Source organism: Typopeltis vanoorti, chromosome 20 (assembly GCF_054136105.1).
Source record: "Typopeltis vanoorti isolate ZY-2024b chromosome 20, IOZ_Tvanoo_1.0, whole genome shotgun sequence".
Lineage (NCBI taxonomy): Eukaryota > Metazoa > Arthropoda > Arachnida > Uropygi > Thelyphonidae > Typopeltis > Typopeltis vanoorti.
The window spans coordinates 17,836,054-17,857,585 of NC_143568.1; the positions used below are offsets into that span (position 1 = coordinate 17,836,054).

General features: G+C 39.6%; 1 protein-coding gene across 2 annotated transcripts in view; it reads right to left on the reverse strand.

Moving 5' to 3' along the window:
• Nucleotides 1-21,532, reverse strand: part of LOC150095258 (uncharacterized) — a 512,519-nt gene that overhangs the window by 462,017 nt on the left and 28,970 nt on the right. For both annotated transcript variants that reach the window (XM_090410467.1, XM_090410466.1), the window contains exon 4: nt 5,795-5,930. In XM_090410467.1, the coding sequence (XP_090266593.1) occupies nt 5,795-5,930 (136 nt within the window). The remainder of the gene's footprint in view (nt 1-5,794; nt 5,931-21,532) is intronic.

Sequence of the window (21,532 nt, forward strand, 5' to 3'; positions counted from 1 at the left end):
TTCTGGGGGGGGGGTTCACCCCCTCCCGTATGAAATTGGCTAACTCAACGGAGGCTAGTTCAGTTGAAAAGCAATGATGAGTGTTCTTTGCATCCTAGGCAGAAGTTGAATCCAAGTCTTTCTCACATTTAACACATCGTCGAAATGGACCGAACTACGCAGTAGCACATGAGGACGAACTTCATACGTATGACTGGAAGTATATTCTGGGTTTTAGATAGGTATCATCATCTTAGATTGTATCATATTGAAGGTTCGCAGTTATGGTGTCTTCAGTACAAAGCTAATCGAACAATAACTTGCAATTCCGAAAGGCGCCACGAAGTAGCTAATGTAAGATAACTAAAAATGGTTATTAAATTTCCTAACTTATTAAAAAAAATTAATTAATAAATTAGAAATAATTAAATTTTATTTATTCATTTTTAATTATATATATATTTATATATATATATATAGAGAGAGAGAGAGAGAGCCTGTGTAGCTCAGTGGATATGGCGTTTGCATACCACACCACAGCGCTTGACCGCAAGAAGGAAGACTTGCTTTCGAATCTAGTCGTCGACTAGAGGAAATTTTTCTAAGCCTTTTTCGACGGGTTCCCGAAGTAGTCGAGCTCTCGCACTGGCAAGCAGGTTTTTTCTCCCTGGAACTCGGATTTTTCGTCCTGTAAACTCAAGAAAATCGACCGTAGAACCCACATTATTTCAGACATTAAAAATATATTGTGTTAGGGACCACGAGATGGCGGCACTTGTTGAGCCGTCTCTCTTCAATGCGTGCTGCTTAATAATTAGTGATAGCCTTGGGCCAGCTATCTCTGATTGGTACCAGTGGAGATGGAGATTGAACTGCCAACTCAGTTTCCAAACAGTTAGAATACGGTTAAAACGGCCTCACCTAGTCGCTATACGGGAATAAAAAAGCGTTATATATATATATATATATATATATATATATGTTAAAGGTACCAAGCTATTTTAAACCTGGTTTTAATTCATTTCCCAAGTAAGCAAACAGACAAGTAAGTCAAGTTTGTGCCTGCAAGTAGTACAAGTCTGGGTGACCAGTACATTAAGAATAGTGATCAGCGCTTATTCCACCTTTACCACGAGTTGCCTAAATATTTCTTGGTATTTCTAGGCCTGGCTTCCACTGATGAGACCTCAATAAAGGTCAGAACCTGTCTGGGTAGTGGCCCCTTGCCTTTAATGCATAGCATCACACATCTCCTCAAGGAGATGTGCTTTGCATTAAGGGTAAATATTGAGAATAGTGATGAGAGCTTATTCCACCTTTTCATACTAACACTTGCACTAAGTACGGGTCACCCAGACTTGCACTACTTGCAGGCGCAAACTTGACTTACTTGTCTGTTTGCTTACTTGGGAAATGGATTAAAACCAGGTTTAAAATAGCTTCGTACCTTTAACGTATATTATACCCAAGGTAAAAAACTTTCTACATATATATATCATCATTATCATCATCATCAAATTCCTGACATGTACCCTTATATAGACGAGATAAAGGTTGTTCCTCACGTCATGGAAGAGAATCGAACCAGGTCTTTCCAACCGAATGGCTTAGTCTATACTAACTGAGCTACGGAAGCTCATTTAGATATGTATAGGTAAACCTCTAAACCCAGTGAGAACTTCCATAACTCTAAGTCTCAGAAAAAAGACCACTATATGTCTAGTTGCTAACTAGTGGAAACTTGGAATTTAATTCTTGAATTCATCAACCATAAATACAATTAATTTAGGAATATCGTCTCTTATATGTGAATGTGACTTCACGGAATACCGTCAACCTCCTGTGCATGTGTATATAACTCTCCTTCTTTGAAGCAAATTATATTATTGATTACCCATCACAATAAAGTTAGCTGTAATTTATATCGTTTTAAGTTTAAATTAGCTGCTGGAATTCATACATAAGACATTTGCAATTATTCCTGAAGGATGCAATGGAGATATTATAATTTATAGTTATTATTGCGATATTATTGCAGACTATGGAAGATCTTCCATGAATTGAAATGCATATTTAAAATCATAAGCGACACTCTTTATGTTTGACCCAGGAATTATTATCTATAACTAGGGATGAAGCAGTAGGGCGGTAGATGGCGTTGATGTAGTTGCGGTCAGTTGGTGATTGAATGGTAAAGACGGGGTTGTAGAGCAGGTGTCCTCCCTCGATGAGTCTTTGGACTCCCTGGAGGTCTCAAATAATAATAATAATAATAATAATAATAATAATAATAATAATAATAATAATAATAATAATAATAATAATAATAATAAAAGAGGACCTACATCGATCGCTATTAAATTTTTAGTATTTTGATCACTAAGAAATTCTAGTGGGCATTTTATCTTAAGCGAATTCTGCTCCAGGTCTATAAGGAAACTGTGAGGTTTGAAATATTTTCTTGTGGTTGGCTGGTACTGTTGATTGTACACAAGACCGGCTCTACGCTTAGGCACAAGAGACACCGACCTAGGGGCACAATAGCCAGAACAAATGAAATTGTGGAATTAAAACTCAATAGAAGAACATACACTGTTTTTCATTCGAAGAATTTGATTTTAGGATCATGAGAAAGCAACAATTGTTTGCTTTGTTCTTTCCACGATGTCTTACAAATCATCGGTAATCATGGGTTTCGCTATCAGTGACAACTAAGGGCGAATCCCAACTGCCTACAGATTTTCAAAAGAGCTGTAATCACTTCCTTTGAGTACTCACAGACGGGTGTGCAGAGAGGATTTTATAAGGATTCCACGAGTTCTTTATTTTTACAGTCCCACAAACAATACTTCCCAGTTATAAATGATACCTATCTCTCTCTCTCTCTTCTCTTCTAAATAGATATTTTATAAACTGTTGATTCAAAAAACGAAAGTAGGCCCATTTATCCAACAAAACAGTTATTGGTGTGATCAGTTCCTTTAATGAAGTTGCACATATAAGTCCAGCCTTCAACTAATATTCAAACATGTCTTCTCAAAACTGGTTTATACAGGACACTTTAGGAAGGGATTCAAATGGATACTTTTCATTTGTCAATATACCTTTCGCCTTCCCATTTCCCAAATCATTTCCCCGCAATTACTAAAGTATCACATGCCACAGTATCATGTTCATATTCATAATCATTTTAATGGAAGTGACACTAAACAATATGCACCATATTGTTTAGATTGTCGGCATAACGTTCAATGTTAATTTTTTCAGACATTATGGCAAGGACCTGCGTTATTACAGAGAAGTATGACCGCACTAACTTCACTACGCTTACAGAGAGACAACACAATCCAATATATAAAGTACTCTTAATAATTGCAATATAGTCCTGTGTAGCTCAGTGAATGTGGCATTTGTACACCATAGCGCTTGACCTCACGAAGTAAAACTTGGTTTGGAATCTAGTCGGTGACTTGAAGAAATTTTTCTAAGCCTTTTTTCGACCGGTTCCCGAGTTAGTCGATCTCTGGCAAGGGCAAGCGGGTTTTTTCTCCAGGAAACTAGAGTTTTTCGTCCCTTAAACTGAAGAAAATCGACAGTAGAACCCACATTATTTTCAGACATTAAATTTATTGTGTTAGGGTTAAGGACCACGAGATGGCTGCACTTGTTGAGCCGTCTCTCTCTCTCTTCATTGCGTGCGACTTAATTAGTGATAGCCTTGGGCCAGCTATCTTTGATTGGGTACCAATGGAGATTGAACTGCCCACTCAGTCTCCCAAAGTTAGATAGGGCTAAAACGGCCTCACCTACTCCCCGTATACGGAAATAAAAAGGTGTTAGATGATTGATAACTGCAATACTCCAGCGTCCATCCGAACTGAATATTGATTTAGTATTTTAGTTTTTCATAACAGAATTTTCTATTGCGTGCTATTTAACTAAAATAAGTTCTGAACCATTCATTTTGAATTGAAGCCCTGTTAGACATGTAAGTGCAGCAAATGTTTCAGAATCAGTTCAAGTTCAGTTTTCTTGTATGAAAGGAACAGTGAAGCGTTTAGTGCATTAAGTAGTTGAATGAGAACTGATGTACTCTTATTTTATACCATAAATTATAGAAGACAAATGTTAAAATATTACTGATTAGTTATTAACTTAGGTGTGATAAACGAACTATAACGAGCTTTAATTTTGTGTGTGTGTGTGTGTGTGTGTGTGTGTGTGTGTGTGTGTGTGTGTGTGTGTGTGTGTGTGTGTGTGTGTGTGTGTGTGTGTGTGTGTGTGTGTGTGTGTGTGTGTTGAAACCACTGAAAAGTAGGCTGAATTATATACTCTTCAGATTCTCTCATGAATTTCATTTGCCCTGATGAATTTAACAGAATGGGGTATAGATAAATGTATCTCTTTTTAAAGTTTTTAACATTTAGTGAAAAGATTATTAAAAATATAGACAAATCCCCTAACGCCCTTTTTCCCTAGAGAGAGTAGGCGCAGCCCTTTATCCCTAACTTTATAGATAAACGCTTAAGCAGCCAACCCTTAGCTAATTATTGACAGCTCTCCCAATCTCCTGGGGAAGAAGTGTATGGCAAACTACTACCGCCTTGTTGTCCCTAACACTATGTATTATTTTCTGAAATACTGTGAGTTCTATGGTCTATTTTCTCGGGTTGGGGATTAAAATCCCAAGTTTCGAGGAGGGAGAAAAATCCATATTTTCCCCTAGAGATCAACTAATTCGGGAAGCCTTTGAAGAATGAATTTAAAAAAGTTCTAGTTGGAAAGTAGAATCGAACTTGTAACGATCACCTTCGAATGGCCTATAATGAAAACTTTTTGTGCAGTTCTATTGAGACTTAAGTAAGTCCCAATAGTGTTAAATAAATTTATTATTTTGTTTTTTCGTTTTTTTTACAGTTGCAGATGTACGGAAATTGATAACCTTTCTTCAGTTATACATTAACTGTGACAAAAGGAATTAATGTAATCGAATTGGGCAATTTGTTAAAAATGTATGTTTACAAGAAACGGCAGAATTTATGGAAGATTCAATGGGTCCTGTAAAAATATCAAAAGATTAATTTGGGTGCCTGCACCTGATGGGTCTTTTGTGACTTGAGATTTAATTTCATAGGTATTCATTAATTTCATAGGAGTTCATAGTTTGATTTCTGGGTTCACACGGATCGGTTCATTGGAAATAAACCGAAAATCAATTAGTTGCCTTACCATACTTTGGCAACAAACCAAGAAAACTAGCCTAATTATTAAAATCGGTCAACGTCAGTATGGCCTTCAAACCATTTAACATTTTACAGTTTCTTACGTTCCTCAAAAGACAGCATTCCATTCTACACGCATCTTGGGTATACAAGATTCCTTGTTTTGAGGGAAAGGTGTACGTGGATCAAAATGGGCAAAGTTTCGAAATCCGCAAAGAAAAGAACATATAGGCGATGTTGAAAATAAGAGAGAAAAAAAGAAGTGGACTCTTGGCACACATCCTCTCGGAACATAACATGGTAGACTGGCAAGCTTCCTCCATGCTTTACCTAGAAGAGAATACTTTCGTCAGATTGCTCAAGTCCTCCGGGATCATTGGACTATCATTAATGTATGTAATATTCAATACCTCTTACCAGCAATCAAGATTCAAGTGAAGATTCTGTCAGCCATTACGACAGCGAAACATGGAATAACATTCAGTTTTAATCAATAAAAGATCTGCGAGTTAAATTCGGTTTCATAGTTAATTGTTGTTAATTAATTTAAAATGACAATAAAAGAAACTTAGTAAAAGTGAAAAAATATTTACCAAGTGTAAATGCTTCTTTAGTGGCATTGTAGTACTTAAGACGCTGGGTAGTTCCTCCCTCTGTAGTCACTACTACTACCCCATTGCCACTAATAGCATCGTAATATTCCTCGGCATACAGAGTTTGAGTTTTGTCCTAAGATGATAAACGAATCAAAAAGATTATATCATTTTCTGAATTCCAATTAACCATTTATATAAAGCAATTTTGTATATTCAGAACCGACTCTAGATTTTCAGCCTCTCTCCCTTTGTCGATGACCTATTTTAAAATACTTTTTTTAAAATTCAAAATTTGAAAAAAAATGGGAATAGTAAATTAGTAGTTCATGAAATAAAAACTTTTCAAGCAGATCTTGTCATTTTCATTTAATATAATCACTAATGAAGGTTTCAAAAGTTTTTTTTTTTTTTTGATGGAATGCCGCCATTATAAATAGTACTTTCCTCAAGCATGCGTTTGCTGTCCGGGCATGAGACCCCTAAGGATCCCATAACTCCGTCATGGGATCCTTAGGGGTCTCATGCCAGTCCCAAGCCTGGATAAAGGAGGAGGGTCGGTCAGATGAGTGTCGATGCTCTGACCGTAAAGAAAAAACACGATTGTTATCTGATGCCTATACAATCAACAGCTACAACATGCTGGTTCGGGCGTCGCCCGGATAAACAAGGCCCGCGATACCAATCGAGCGATCAGGGTTGGATCGAAAAGTGGGATACCGAAAGGAAACAGAAACAGAAACTGAAACTAGCAGAACTGTTATCAGTAGGAACATGGAATGTGCGGAAACTCTGGATGTCAGGAAAATTAGAACTACTTCGTGAGGAAATGAATAGATATCGGTGGGATATACTAGGATTGGCAGAGATGAGATGGACATAATCTGGAGAGATCAATGGATGCGAAGTAATATGGTCAGGACATGACACCACGCACAATGCAGGAGTTGGCTTCCTTCTTAGCAAAAGAGCTCGAGGGGGACTGTTAGGCTACAAACCAGTTAATGAACGAATCATAGTAGCAAGATTTCAGGCAAAGCTATTCAACATATCAATAGTCCAGATATATGCACCCACATCTGACAGCACAGATGAGGATATTGACTTATTCTACAAAGATCTGACAGAGACAATAGAAACAATACCAAAGCAAGATGTGCTAATTATTGAAGGAGATTGGAATGCCAAAGTTGGAATAGATAATGATGGTTGGGAAAGAGTCATGGGAAAATATGGTTTCGGAGAAAGAAATGAACGAGGTGAAAAATTGTTAGAATTTGCTGTGGACCAACGAGATGGTGATCTGTAACACACGATTCCAACAAAAGGAGTGTAGAAAATGGACGTGGCGATCAAATGATGGGAAAACCAAAAACATGATCGGTATGATTATGATTAAAAGAAGATGGATAACATCAGTACAGCAATGTCGAACTTTTCAAGGAGCAGATATAGACTCGGACCATAGGTTAGTGATTGCAAACATCAAGATGAATTTAAAAAGAAATATAAACCCCAAAATCAGAATAGAAGAGATACAGCACGAATAAGTGAAGCAGAAATAGGAAGAAGGTACAGAAGAGAAACTTAAAAGTGTGGAGAAAGAAAAAAAACTCGAATTTAAGAGTGAAAAGAGTAATGAAGGCGATAGAAGATGCAATTGAAAACAGTACCAGAAGAAGAGAAGATCAAGAACAAATGGATTACACAAGAAACACCGAAGTTAGTACAGGAGAAAAGAATGTTGAAGATAAGAAGGGATACATCAGAACAAATAGAAGAGCAATATAGAAGAAAGTGTAATGAGGTGAAAAAAGCAGTCAGAATGGATAAGATGAAATGGTTAGAAGCCCAATGCAACAATATAGAACAGTACTATGGAGAGCATAAAACAAGGGAGGTATACAGAATGATCAGAACCATTAATAGAAAGTGGCCAAAGTATTGATGAATAAAGAAAAAATTGTACAGCGGTGGGCAAGATACTGTAGTGAGTTATATGAAGAAAAACTAGATTCAGATAGCGTTGGGAAACTGACTGAAGAATTGAAGCAGATATCATCACCAGGTAATGAGCATGATATGGACATTTTAAGAGGAGAGGTAGAAAAAGCAATAGGACGGCTAAAACATAACAAGAGTCCTGGTGACGATAACATTACTGGAGAAATGATTAAATATGGTGGTGAAAGTATGGTTACAGAAATGCGTCAGCTATGTAATATGGTATGGAAAGAAGGGAAAATGCCAGAGGAGCGGGTGAAATCAATATTAGTAACATTATACAAGAAAGGAAATAAGCTAGAATGTAAAAATTATTGAACAATTGCCTTGACAAGTCACCTTGGCAAAGTGATGATGATCATATTGACAGAAAGATTGAGAACACAATTGGAAGCATACCTTGCAGACGAGCAAGCAGGATTTAGGAAAGATAGAACTACAATTCAACCGATTTTGACAATGAGGTTAATAGCAGAGAAAGCTAGGAGAAAAAACAAACATATATACTTGCTTTGTTGATTTTCAGAAAGCATTTGACAGTATTGACCAGAACGTGACATTAGCAGTTCTGGAATCCTATGGAATTGATAAAAAACTAATAGCTATATTAAAAGATGTTTATCAGAATGCAGTTGCAGCAGTTAGAATGGGTGATGATTTGGGGAAATGGTTTAAAACAAGCAGAGGTACTAGACAGGGAGACCCAATATCACCAAGCATTTTCATCGCACATTTAGAAAGAGCAGTGGATAAAATGAAAGAAGATGCCAAAGGAATATCTGTACACGGAATAAGAATTAACAATCTGAGATTTGCAGGTGACATTGTTATTATTGAAGAAGACGAAAGAGAACTACAAAAAACACTGAAACTGTTAAATGAGGAAGGGAAGAGGATGTGGATGTGGCGTTTGCACACCACCGCGCTTGGCCGCACGAAGGAAGACTTTGTTTCGAGTCTAGTCGGCGACTAGAGGAAATTTTTCTAAGCCTTTTTTTGACCCGTTCCCGAGTTAGTCGATCTCTGGCACTGGCAAGCAGGTTTTTCCTCCCGGAAACTCGGGTTTTTCGTCCTGTAAACTCAAGAAAATCGACCGTAGAACCCACATTATTTCAGGCATTAAATATATTGTGTTAGGGTTAGGGACCACGGGATGGCGGCACATTTGAGCCGTCTCTCTTCACTGCGTACCGCTTAATTAGTAATAGCCTTGGGCCATCTGTCTCTGATTCGGTACCAGTGGAGATTGATCTGCCCACTCAGTTTCCAAAAGTTAGATAGGGCTAAATGGACTCGCCTACTCCCTGTATACGGGAATAAAAAGGCGTTAGCTGATTTTTTTTTTTTTTAAATAATTCGCGGTACAATAAAGTGGTCATGAGCCAAAATATGATCCAGCCTATTTTCGGCCTTACAGATTTCACGGTTGGCAGTTTACTGGTATAGAGATTGTTCTAATGGACATCACTGGGCCCTCTCTTTCACATTCAGCACACCTTGACAGCAAATTCTTACCTGGGATTGTTTCTTTTTTATTACTCTACATGTGAAAACGTGGCCCAATGATCTAGACTCATCCAGAAAGACAATACAAGGCTCGTATTGTGCTAGTATGGTTCTAAGAGCATATCCAAGCATTCCCTTGGCTTGCTAATTCTGCTGATTTGAATCCCATCGAACATTTGTAGGATTATGTGGAACGCAGCATCCATCAGTCGACGTCAGTGCCTTTTTGAGTCATTGAATCCCCCCCCCATCCCTGGACATAAGGATAGACATAAGGTTTTGGATCATGTGATTCATGTGATTCATAACACATGAATCACAGAAAATGCAAAAAAATACGAAAGCTGACTAATCCAGATTAATCAGAAATATAGAGGAGTATCGTTTTATGTGACTATTCATAAATCGAAATATCTTGTTTAAGCATTTAGGTTTATATATATATATATATATATATATATATATTTTAAGGACGTTACAATAGGAGGCCATAGTCTCGTGTGATGTCCATTGATATGATGATCTTCGAATGTTAAAATTCGTATTTAGTAAATTCGTTATAATAGAGATTTTTATGTTTGCCAATAGCGTCTCTTACAAACAAACTGTGTCCAGGCTGATGTTAAAAATAGTCTGCTAGTGTTGCAAGCAAGAAAGCGAAGAGGAGATGGAAACAGAATCAGATCGGACGGTTTTGTGTATATGTACGCATTCTTATATTGGTATCGTGTGCATTACTTTCTCTGCAGTGTTATATTTAAGCATTGGAACTCATGGCCCCACATTATGATATAATAATAGCAACCATATATTATAAGCTATATGGCACACCTATCTGAGGATCTGTTGCATTTTGCAAGGTAGCTTAAAAATAATTTAAAATATTAATGTGTGTCATTCTAATAAAATATAGCGCTGCATTTCTTTGGAATTCCATTACGTATAATTAGAAATGATGCCAGTTTCGATTTTTTCATGACTACCTATTTTTTGTATCCCTAGGGGGGGGGGGAGAGAGAAAGCGACGTGTTCGCACATATTCTGCGCCTGATAGTTTTTCTTTTATCAGACATTGGTCAAGGTCAACTCATGGCCAACAATGGAATCTGAAATAAATGCAAGATAGGTGTTCTGCTATTGTCGCATCGTCTGATATTAACACTGACAGTGCCATATTAAACGTAGCATAATACTCTACTACATTATTTTAAATAATTATGATTTTTTTTAAACTATACAGTACAATGAAGTTGTATTATGTAAAAATTTAACATCCTGAAGTCTAATTTCGACAGACAAGGAATAAATGACTTTTTTATGATTTATTTTTCGTATGGTTTAGGCCGATTTTGCTACCCCCCAAAACGTGTGGCCCCATGCAAATGCACTTGCTGCGCTGTCGGTAGACTCGGCCCTGCGTGTTCATTCCGTGCGGTTGGTTTCCCTGTCGTGTGAGGGGAAGGGGATGTTTTTCTGTATCCCTTACCTTTACATAAACAATACATCTAAAATCAAACATAAAAATCGAACTTTGATTCCCCAGTATGAAGGAGGAGTAGAAAACCTGTATGTGCTGATTTTGTGTTTGCTGTATTGTTTTGTGTAATTCTGCGCGGAACGGACACATCACTCTCTTCCCCCCCCCCCCCCCTCGGGATACAAAAAACATCCCTGTCCCTACACACGACCAGGGAAATACCCGCGGGGACAATGAACATGTTGATCTCTCTCTTTTCACCCCTTCTCCATCCCCCCTACACAATAGGGGACCACCCTAGGGCAACGAACATGCCACCCCTCCCCCCTCTTCGAAGACGTCACTGAAAATACGTCAAGCAAACACAACCATGCGACTGTTGAGGCACTTCTGATCGGCAGGCCCTCCTCAATACCCTGAGGATGCTCGGTTCCGTCAGAAGTGTCAACTTCTAAAATCTCTTGCGGTAAAAAATATAATTATTTTTCACCTATATCGATTTTTCATGGGCCATAAAAATACTTCTAATTAAGAGTTTATATAACCTAATGCAATGTAATAATTTTGTAATATAAGGTTAAAATAACTGAATGTAGAACCACAAGCGTAACTAAAACGCTCTGACAGGATTAGCCTAGTAAACTGAAGGTCAACAACAGTCTCAAAGGTCACCGGACTATGAGTTTTGCTGCCAAAACCTACTGTATGCGTGGTAATGGTGCTACTAGTAAATCCGGGATTTTTTTGGGGGATATGATATAAAAGGCAGAGATTGAGGTTCAAAGACTCTCGGAAGGAGAAAGATGCGGATTTGATTGGCGAGTTGTAGAAGTTAAACCGTTTTTTTTGGATGAATTGATTGAAAATAAGGAGTTTGATATTTGAATTAAGAATTGGTGGCTAAGTCACGTAAGGATAAAGGAGAAAATCGAGATATTTAGAGGTAAGCTTTCTTCGTTTGTGACTATTTTTGCGATTATATATTGTTTTGCTGGTACACTCACGCGAGAGACTACGGGATTTGTCAGTAGACTCCAAAGTCTATAGTATTATCTAAAGACTCCGGAATATTCCTTGATTATATAGGGTGTGGAAAGATGGAGAACGTAAATGGCATTAAGGACGCCATTCAAAATTTAAACAAAGATCTGACACTTGACATTCTTAAATTCACCTTAAAGAAATTCGAAACAGAATATCCTGGCTGTCTAAATCTCTTCATTCAGGTCAATGACATGGAAGAAGATGATCAGGACACTGAAGGGGACTTCACACCTGTTCCACCTCCAAACATTCCCCGACAGCTCGATTGTTCTCAGAAGGAACAATCTAATAAAAGACGTAGAACATCTGAAGATGACATGGAGGAGGATGTGCCAATGCATGACACCCAAGCCATCAAAGAAAGAAAAGAAAAGGTCCTCCAGTCACCCTTCAAGATAAAGAAATATGGACCTCGGTCTCAAGGTCCCTTGGAGAACAAAACATCAATTTCTCCTGGGCAAGAAATACTGACGAGGGTGTAAAGATTCATCCTACTACTGTTACAGATTATCGAAGATGACTAAGATGCTGGACAACTCCAAATTGCCCTTCCACACCTTCATGCTAGCAAGCGAGAAAAATCTAAACGTGGTTCTCAGAGGGGTTACTGAGGGGATCACAACTGATCTCATCAGTCAAGGACTGACCCCAATCCAAGTCAGCAGGATTCTGAGGTCAGATAAAAGCCAATGCCGCTGGTGTTGGTCGAAATCAGCAACACTCAGAAAAGGATTTATGAAGTAATTGACATTTGTAGGCTCAAAATTATAACTGAGCCTCTTAGGAAGAAAGCATCAGCAGGTCAATGTTACAGATGCTAAAGATTCGGACATGCCCAAAAGCTGTGCAGAGCTGCATAAAGATGCTTAAAATGTGGTGAGGGTCACCAGACTAACTCCTGTACCAATCCCAGATCCACACCAGCCTGTTGTGCAAACTGTAGAGGACCACATCCTGCAAATTACAAGGGATGCCATTTCCACCCAAAACATCGTGGGTCAACAAGAACGAACTATGCTCCTCCATGTAACGACACCATAAACAACCAAGTTGGTCGCTCTCCTGATCGTAATACCTCACATTCTGCAGCACAGGAAAGCATTCAACCTTCATCCATGTCCAAATCATATGCAGAGCGTTTCAAACTCAGATTCCATCATCTGAAGAGCAAACAAGCTCCAAACTAACATCAGCTCTAACTTCTTCACTTGCAACAATGCTGCATGCATTCAGCAAAGCAAGCACCTCAGCATCTTCCAGAAAGAGATTCTATTTAGAAACCCAATCCATATTAAGAGCCCTCTGTAATGTTTAAAAAATTCAAACCAATTTCCGTCATGATAATAGCATGGAATGTCAATGGCCTAACACATAAAATTCTTGAGCTGCAAGAATTCGCAAAGAGATACAATCCAGACATAATCTTGATCAGTGAATCCCACCTCAGACCGTTAAACAACCCAAGACTTAGGGCAGACAGACAGATTTAACTCTACTGGTGATGGCACAGCCATTTTTATTAAAAATTATTTAAGCCACAATGTATTGACCAATGTCCTAACTTTAAACCTTGACGTGACAAGTGTAGAGGTGCACACAAACAATGCAGGCAAACTTAAAATCTATGCAGCATACAATCCTCCCAGCATTCCAGTTTTGACAACAGACAGACTCCATCCTCGGCTCCAAGAATTCCACAATTATAGCAGGTGATCTCAACTCCAAACATACAGCTTGTTTCAGTTCGTCAATCAACTCAAAAGGCCGTACTTTATTTAATTACACGTCACTCAACTCATCAATAGTAGCTGGACCTACTGAACCCACCCACTACAGCCCATCAGGAAGTTCTGACTACTAGACATAGTTACCCTCAAGAACATCAGATATCAATACCAGCTGGAGACACTACAAGAGCTTAACTCAGATCATAATCCCATCCAGCTCAAGCTAGTAATCCAGGATCAGTTCTCTCCTCAATATTCTTTCTTAGCATGGGACAAGCTCTCTAAGGTTCTTCCAGTCCACATCCGCCCACCTCCTGTCATTCGCAAAAAAAGAAGACTAGACATAGCTGTAAGCAACCTAACTGGGCAAATCAGCAGAGCAATAGTATCAGTCACTCAAACCAATGTCTTCTAATTCGCATCCAATCGGATCCCAGAAGAGATAATGGACCTGATTAGGGCCAAAAACAAAGCCAGAAAGTGATATCAGAACACTAGAGTCCCACAGGACAAAACGACCTTAAACATCCTGAACAGACGGTTCGAGAAGCTCTCCAGAATCACAGGAATTCAGAAGAAATCTAAACTCACAGAAATCAACCCAGAAGATAACTCCATGTGGAAATTTCTAAAATCTCTTCACAACAAAAAAAAACCCATCCTTGTATAAAGACCAAATTGGAATTGCACATTCAGATGATGAAAAAGTAGAAGCCCTTATTGACAATCTGGAAAATCAATGCAGCCTATCTTATGAAAACTTAAATATCAACCTCATTTATAAAGTTCATCGTCAAGTCAGAAAAGCATTAAGTCAACCTAAGGATGACTCAGAATCATTCATCCCCATTACTCCCACAAAAATAATCAATATTATATCCCAATTGAAGAACAAAAAGGCTCCTGGTCCCGATGGTATCACCAATAGAATAATAAAACTACTCCCAAGGAAGGCCATAATTCATCTAGTTAATATTACCAATTCCATTTTAAGATTCCAGTACTTTCCTACAGCCTGGAAAACTGCTGACATCATCTCTCTGAAAAAGCCTGGTAACAACCCACGACTCCCCCAAAGCTACAGTCCCATCAGTCTTCTCTCCTGCTTCGGCAAAGTAACAGAAAATGTCATCCTAGCAAGGCTTCAATTAGCAGTTGACAAACATTGAATAATCCCAAATGAGCAATTTGGGTTCTGCAAAGCTCACAACCCAGCACAGCAAATTCACCGATTAACAGAACACATCACCCATAGTTTTAACTGGTACCTTCACATTGCTGCTGTAATCTTGGATGTAGCCAAGGCCTTTGATAAGGTCTGGTGTAAAACTTATTGTAAACAACATCCCAATTAAGCTAGTGAACCTTATTTATTCATACCTTAAAGACAAATACATGCAAGTGAGGATTAACGGAATCATCTTATCAAGACGAAAAATTCTGACTGATGTACCGCAAGGTTCCTTCCTGGCCCCACTACTGTTCACAACTTATGTATCCGACATCCCTCTTAACTCAAGAACAACTATTGTGGCCCCTTATGCCGATGACACTGCTATTCTAGCAAGCTCTCTCAGCCTTCGCCTGGCAATCTCTAGACTCCAAGGAAGCATCAACGGGCTGGAAAACTGGTTCACCAACTGGAGGATTCAAGTAAACCCCCTCAAAAGCTCTGCACACTGTTCTCTAGAAGAAAGGTCTGCATCAAAGAGGACATCCTGTTTTCTGGTCAAAAGTTCCCATGGCAATCAGAGACCAAATATATCGGTGTAATTTGGACAAGAAACTACTTTTTAATAAGCACATCAATCACATTCGCTCCAAGACGGTCAAAGTAACAGCTCAGCTCTACCCAATGATCAACCATAAGAGCAAACTGAACTTACAAAATAAATTAAACTTTACCACGTGGTCATACGTCCAGTTATAACCTATGCCTCACCAGCATGGAGTCACACGTCACGATCAAACATTTTAAAACTACAGAATCCAAAATAAATGCCTAAGGATGATTTTAGATGCCCATGGTTCATCAGAAATTCACAGATTCATCGAGTAACCGACATTCCATACATCTCCTCCTTTCTTCGTGATTTCGCAGAAAAATTCTTCGTCAAATCTAGTTCGCATTCAACCCCCTGATCGTACAAGCTCTCAATTACAATAAAACGGACTACTTCAAATACATAAGACCGAAGGCTACTCCCAACCGTTCTTAGCTAACACAACTGCCCCAGTGGGCGAGCTTAATTGTTCACAAAGCTCCCTTTCCCAAACAACTTCCAGCACAGACAAAAGGGGAATATGAAAAGCACATGTGCTTCACCCATCCTCACAGTAGCGTTATGCGTCGAAGACTCTCTCTTATTTTTTGTTCCTTTGGCAAACTTTTCGTGGGCGGGAAGGGTCACGATCCCCCGAGCAGTAGTTTCTGAAGATCATGGGGAGTTCACTGGCAGTATTGCAAGATATCCTTCCGTGAAATTCTTCGAAGAATGTACCGATCCACGTGCGTGCTCATTTGTAGCAGCAGACGAAGTTCCGACCATCGACGAAAAAATGCATTAAAGTTACAAGGAAGGAATCTGCAAAACGACAACCACCGGATAGTACCCGATCACAGCCGCTTCGCAAGAAAAAGAAAGGAGCCAGCGGAATTCACCCTTAACCTTTTCGGATTCAGGACTGTACATGATATACCTTGTAAGTAGATTGCTTTATGTTAATAGCCTAGCTTGTGTGTACAGATGAAAGATGTTAATTCTGTTTAACTAATGGCATAATGTGTTGAAGAGGTTAGAAAGCCGAAGGTCAGTTGAATGAATGTGTAATATAGAATATTGTAATTTTGAATAATGCTTGTGTTACATAATGTACGTGTATAGTGTAATTTTGCGTTTTATTGTTTGTAATGAGAGGAAGGTTATGTGTGCAAAAATCCATCCACGTGTTTAATAAGTTGAGTGTAAATAATTCCTTTGTCTAATGCTTTAAGTGATTTGTTTATTGAATGTGTCGAGAATCAGACACGTGATATGTCCTATTTAATTTTGTATATAAACTGTCTTAGAATAAACATGTTTGGTTTTTGTAAATAGCTTGCCTGATCTTTGTTAGCCAATGCATTGTCTCATAAAAACAGTTCGAACCTGTGTGACCTAAATAAAGTTACAGACACGACTGGGTAATTCGGAGTTGCTTGAGATAGAATTGATTTAAGAGTTATTCCATGCGTAGCTAAAATATTCTTTTGTACGTAAAGGAAAGATAGAAAATTCTTTTTACACGATCCTTAATGGCGCAGTCGGTAACAAAAATAATTTTTTTAAGGATTAATACATTTGAATAATAGCAACGTAGATTAAGGATTTGGTCCCAGCCAGAGGCTTTACCTAAAGTCTATGAGACTAGTACATGCGAGACTATACTTTACGGCCTTGAAAGGGGGGGGGGAAGCTAAGTAGATTACAATAGGACTAAAGTTACATTAGGCATTTTGTACAAGCCCAAGCAACCACGAAAACAAAGTAAGACGGGAAACATAGAGTAAAAGAGTAAAATAAAAACAATATCTTCTTCTTCTTCTACGCGTTATTCCCGCTTCCTATGCAGGGTCCGCGTGTTACTTAGATGCGACTTCTTGTTAGTACTACTCCCAACTGACCCGTCGCCTGGTCTGCCGCTGGGGGGGGGGGATATATATATTTTTTTTTTTTGACTGTAGAGGCGTATGTTCACGGGGCCGGTTTGCCTGCTTGCGGGATGAAAAACGCCAGATAAACTGGCGGAAAAAACCCTACTGTCCGCGCCCAAGACCGGCTAACTTGGCTATGCCTGAGGAAGATCCTCAAATTCCTCAGGTCTATAACGGGAATCGAACCTGGGACACTCCTTCCCGAGGCATATGGTTGCGAAGCGCAAGCCACTAGGCTAACCGCGCGGTAGTAAAATAAAAACAACACTTTTTCCAAATATTGTACTAAAGTGAAAAAATGCATGTGGCAAGGTTGTAAACTGCAAAAAAAAAAAAAAAAAAAAAAAAAAAAAAAAAAAATTATATTTTATGTTTAATCTTCTTCTTCTTCTTCTGCAGCTTCTCCCACTTAAGTGGGGTCACTGTTTCTTATGAGTCTCCTCCACACCTTCCTGTCTTGGGCTGTCACCACATCCAAGTTCTTCATCTTCAAATCCTCTTCTACCAGCTCCCTCCATCTCTTCTTTGGCCGCCCACGCTTCCGCCTTCCTTGCACATCCATCTGCATGACCCTTCTTCCCACATATTCGTCCTCCCTCCTCATCACATGACCAAACCATCTCAACCTTGCCTCCTGTATTTTCGCTCCTAAGTTCGTAACTTTCACTGTTCCCCTGACATAGTCATTTCTCAGATGATCCTTTCTGGTCACACCGCACATCCACCTAAGCATTCTCATCTCTGCTACTTCCATCCTGCTAATGTTATTTTTCCTCAGGGCCACAGTTTCTATAGCATATGTCATAGCTGACCTCACTACTGTCCTATAAATTTTGCCTTTCAGATTGATCGGCACCCTCTTATCACATAACACTCCAGCCATCTCCCTCCAGTTCCTCCAACCTGCTTGTATCCTGCATCCCACTTCCTTCTCACCTCCTCCATCTTCTTCCACTGTCGAACCTAAGTATCTAAAGTCTCTCACCTTCCTGATGACATTTCCTTCCAGCTCCAGGTCTGTCTCCTGGCCACCGCCCACTGTGCAACACATATACTCTGTCTTACTTTTGCTCAGTCTCATACCTCTCTCTTCCAGTACTTTTCTCCATCTTTCCAGTTTAGTTTCCGCTTCTTCTCTTGAATCTACACACAGCAAGATGTCATCTCATACAACATTGTCCAAGGTGCATCTTCTCTCACCTCCTCTGTTACCACCTCCATCACAATATTAAACAGAAACGGACTTAATGCTGACCCTTGATGCAAGCCAACTGTTACTTGAAAACTTTCTGTCTGTCCCAAACAGGTCCAAACACTTGTCTTCACATTTCTGTACATTTCCTGCACCAACCTGACATATTTCTCCGGCACCTTCTTCTCCCTCAGACACCTCCAGACTTCTTGCCTTGGCACTCTATCGTATGCTTTCTCCAGATCAATAAATACCAGATGTAGCTCCCTTTGTTTCTCTCGATATTTTTCGATCATCTGTCGTAACCCAAAGATAGCATCTGTTGTTGATCTACCAGGCATGAAGCCAAATTGTTCCTTTGCAATCTCCACCTCCTCCCTCAATCTACCATCAAGAACCCTTTCTAGGATCTTCATTGTGTGGGACATCAACTTTATTTCTCTGTAATTTTTACAGTCTTGTGCATCCCCTTTACCCTTGTAGATGGGAACAAGAGTACTCTCCCTCCATTCCTCGGGTATATTTTCCTGTTGGCAAACTTTCATGAACAGGTCCCACAGCAGGTCAATTCCCTCTTCCCCCAGTACCTTCCATGCCTCCACTGGAATTCTGTCGGGGCCCACCGCTTTTCCATTCTTCATCCTCTTCATGGCCTCCATCACTTCCATTCTACCGATGTTCTGCACCATCCCCTCAGAAGGCTGCCCATTTCCTCTGTGAGTCCTTGCATTTTCCTCATTCAGAAGTCCCTCAAAGTATATTTTCCATCTGTTTCTTATGTCCACATCCCTCCATAATACTCTTCCTTCAGCATCTTTGATCTGCCTCACATGTAAGATGTCCTTAGCTGCTTTATTTCTACATTTCGCTAGTTGGTAAATTTTTCTCTGTCCTTCCTTTGTTTCTAATTGATCATACAGATCTTGATATGCCATGGTCTTCGCCTGTGCCACAACTCTCTTGACTTCTTGCTTTCTCTGTTTGTACACCTCTCTGTCCTCTTCCACTTTTGACTCATCCCACTTCTGCTTTGTCTTCCTCTTAGCTGTCACTGCCACTTGTACATCATTATTCCACCACCAACCCTCCTTCTGCTCTCTAATCTTTCCAGATGTCTCACCAAGCACCTGGATTGCACAGCTCAGGATTACTTTTGAATTATGTTTCCACCAATCTTGTACACTTTCCAGTCCATCCGAAATCCTCTCTAACACTCTCTCCCTAAAACGATTCCTCACACTCTCTTCTTTTGAGCGAAACCACTTAATTGTCTTCATCCCATGGCAACCAGAAGTTCTTATCTTCGATCTTAATTTAAAGTCTGCTCACAGCAGTCGGTGTTGTTGTGCTACTTGATCTGTTGGAATTACCTTACAATTTGTCACAACCTTAAGATGTTTTCTTCTAGTCAAAATGTAGTCAATTTGTGAGCTGTTGTTACCACTTCTAAATGTTATCAAATGTTCTTCCCTCTTGAAGAAAAACGAGTTCACAATTGCCAGATCAAACGCTACTGCAAAGTCCACAACCCTCTCTCCTTCCTGGTTCATCATTCCCACTCCGTGGCCACCATGCACCCTTTCACAGTCTCTATTCTGTCTTCCTATGTGCCCGTTCAAGTCTCCTCCGACAATCACCATCTCATTTTCTTCCAATTCCCTCATTTCTTCATCTAACACGTTCCAGAACTCATCTTTTTCCTCTGCTGTACAACCAACTTGCGGGGCATATGCACATAATACGACCACCCGCTCTTCTCCAAGACCCAATTTCATTCGCATGATCCTGTCGTTCCTTCTACCCACGTCCAGTACTTCACCCTTCATTCTGCCACACACCACAATTCCTACACCATTTCTTCCCTCGTTATTCGCTCCAGAGTAGAACAATTTATATCCATCTCCCAGTTCCTTTGTCTTTCCCCCTTTCCACCTTGTCTCCTGCACACATAAAATGTCCAACTTCCTCTTCCTCATCATGTCTGCCACCTCTCTTCCCCTTCCAGTCATGCTTCCAACATTCAGTGTTCCCACTCGCAACATCCTCTCCACCTGCTGGGCTCGCTTCTTTAACCGCACCCGCCCTTGATGCGGTAGCCCTCGTCCACTTCTCACAGCTGTAGGGCGATGTGGCTGCGCGTCGCTTAAGGGGTACGCCCTAGCCCTTATATCATTTTCTCTTCGACTCATAATCATAGTTTGAGTTGGCACTGAAGTTTTACGACCGGATGCCCTTCCTGACGTCAACCCTCGCATTTATCCGGGCTTGGGACCGGCACCTATTGAGGCTAGCTTGCCTCCTTTGGTGGCTGCATAAGACGAAATGACTTAGCAAGATAGGAAAGACTCACCCCTAGCCCTCGAATACTCTAATAGCATCAGGGGGAAGGAGCAAGGAGAGGAGAGAGAAGCAAAGAAAGAAGAGGAGGGACCAGTCTACAGAATAATATAACAGATATATATTACATGAAGTAAGGCATGGTCCAGCATCAGGTACCTCGGGTTTGCCATGCCCGTACTCACTAAAGTGAGCCCTATATATTATGTTTAATATATAGTAAAATAAAAACAATATATTAAACATAAAATATAAATTACTTAAATATTACAAACTATTCTTTGAATATGGTAAGGACGAATATAACTATAACAATTTTCGCTAAATGCTTAAAAGAAAAAATAAAAGTACGCAGAAAAATATTATCTCTTAATGAAATTTCTTTCTTGTAGGAAAGGTTACGAGATAATGGGGGTTACTTAACATGATAATTTGTAATGCAAAGTCGAAACCACGAAATTCTTAGGGAGTAATGTCACTGCTGGGTGTCCTGACAATTGATCGTGGGGAAAATTTATCGCGCGAATTATTGATCAATGAAAAAATTCGCGGAAAATGTTATTCTCTAGAAAATTGAAATGATATTGCATCGATACCGATATATGAAAAGTAAATGCAGTGCAAGATAAATTTCACAAAATATAATTTTATTACGTGTCTATGTATTAGTCCACACGGTTTGCCGAGTGGCTGGTGGCTTCCCAACCATATGCCTGGGAAAGGAGTGTCCCGGGTTCGATTCCCGTCGCTGACATGA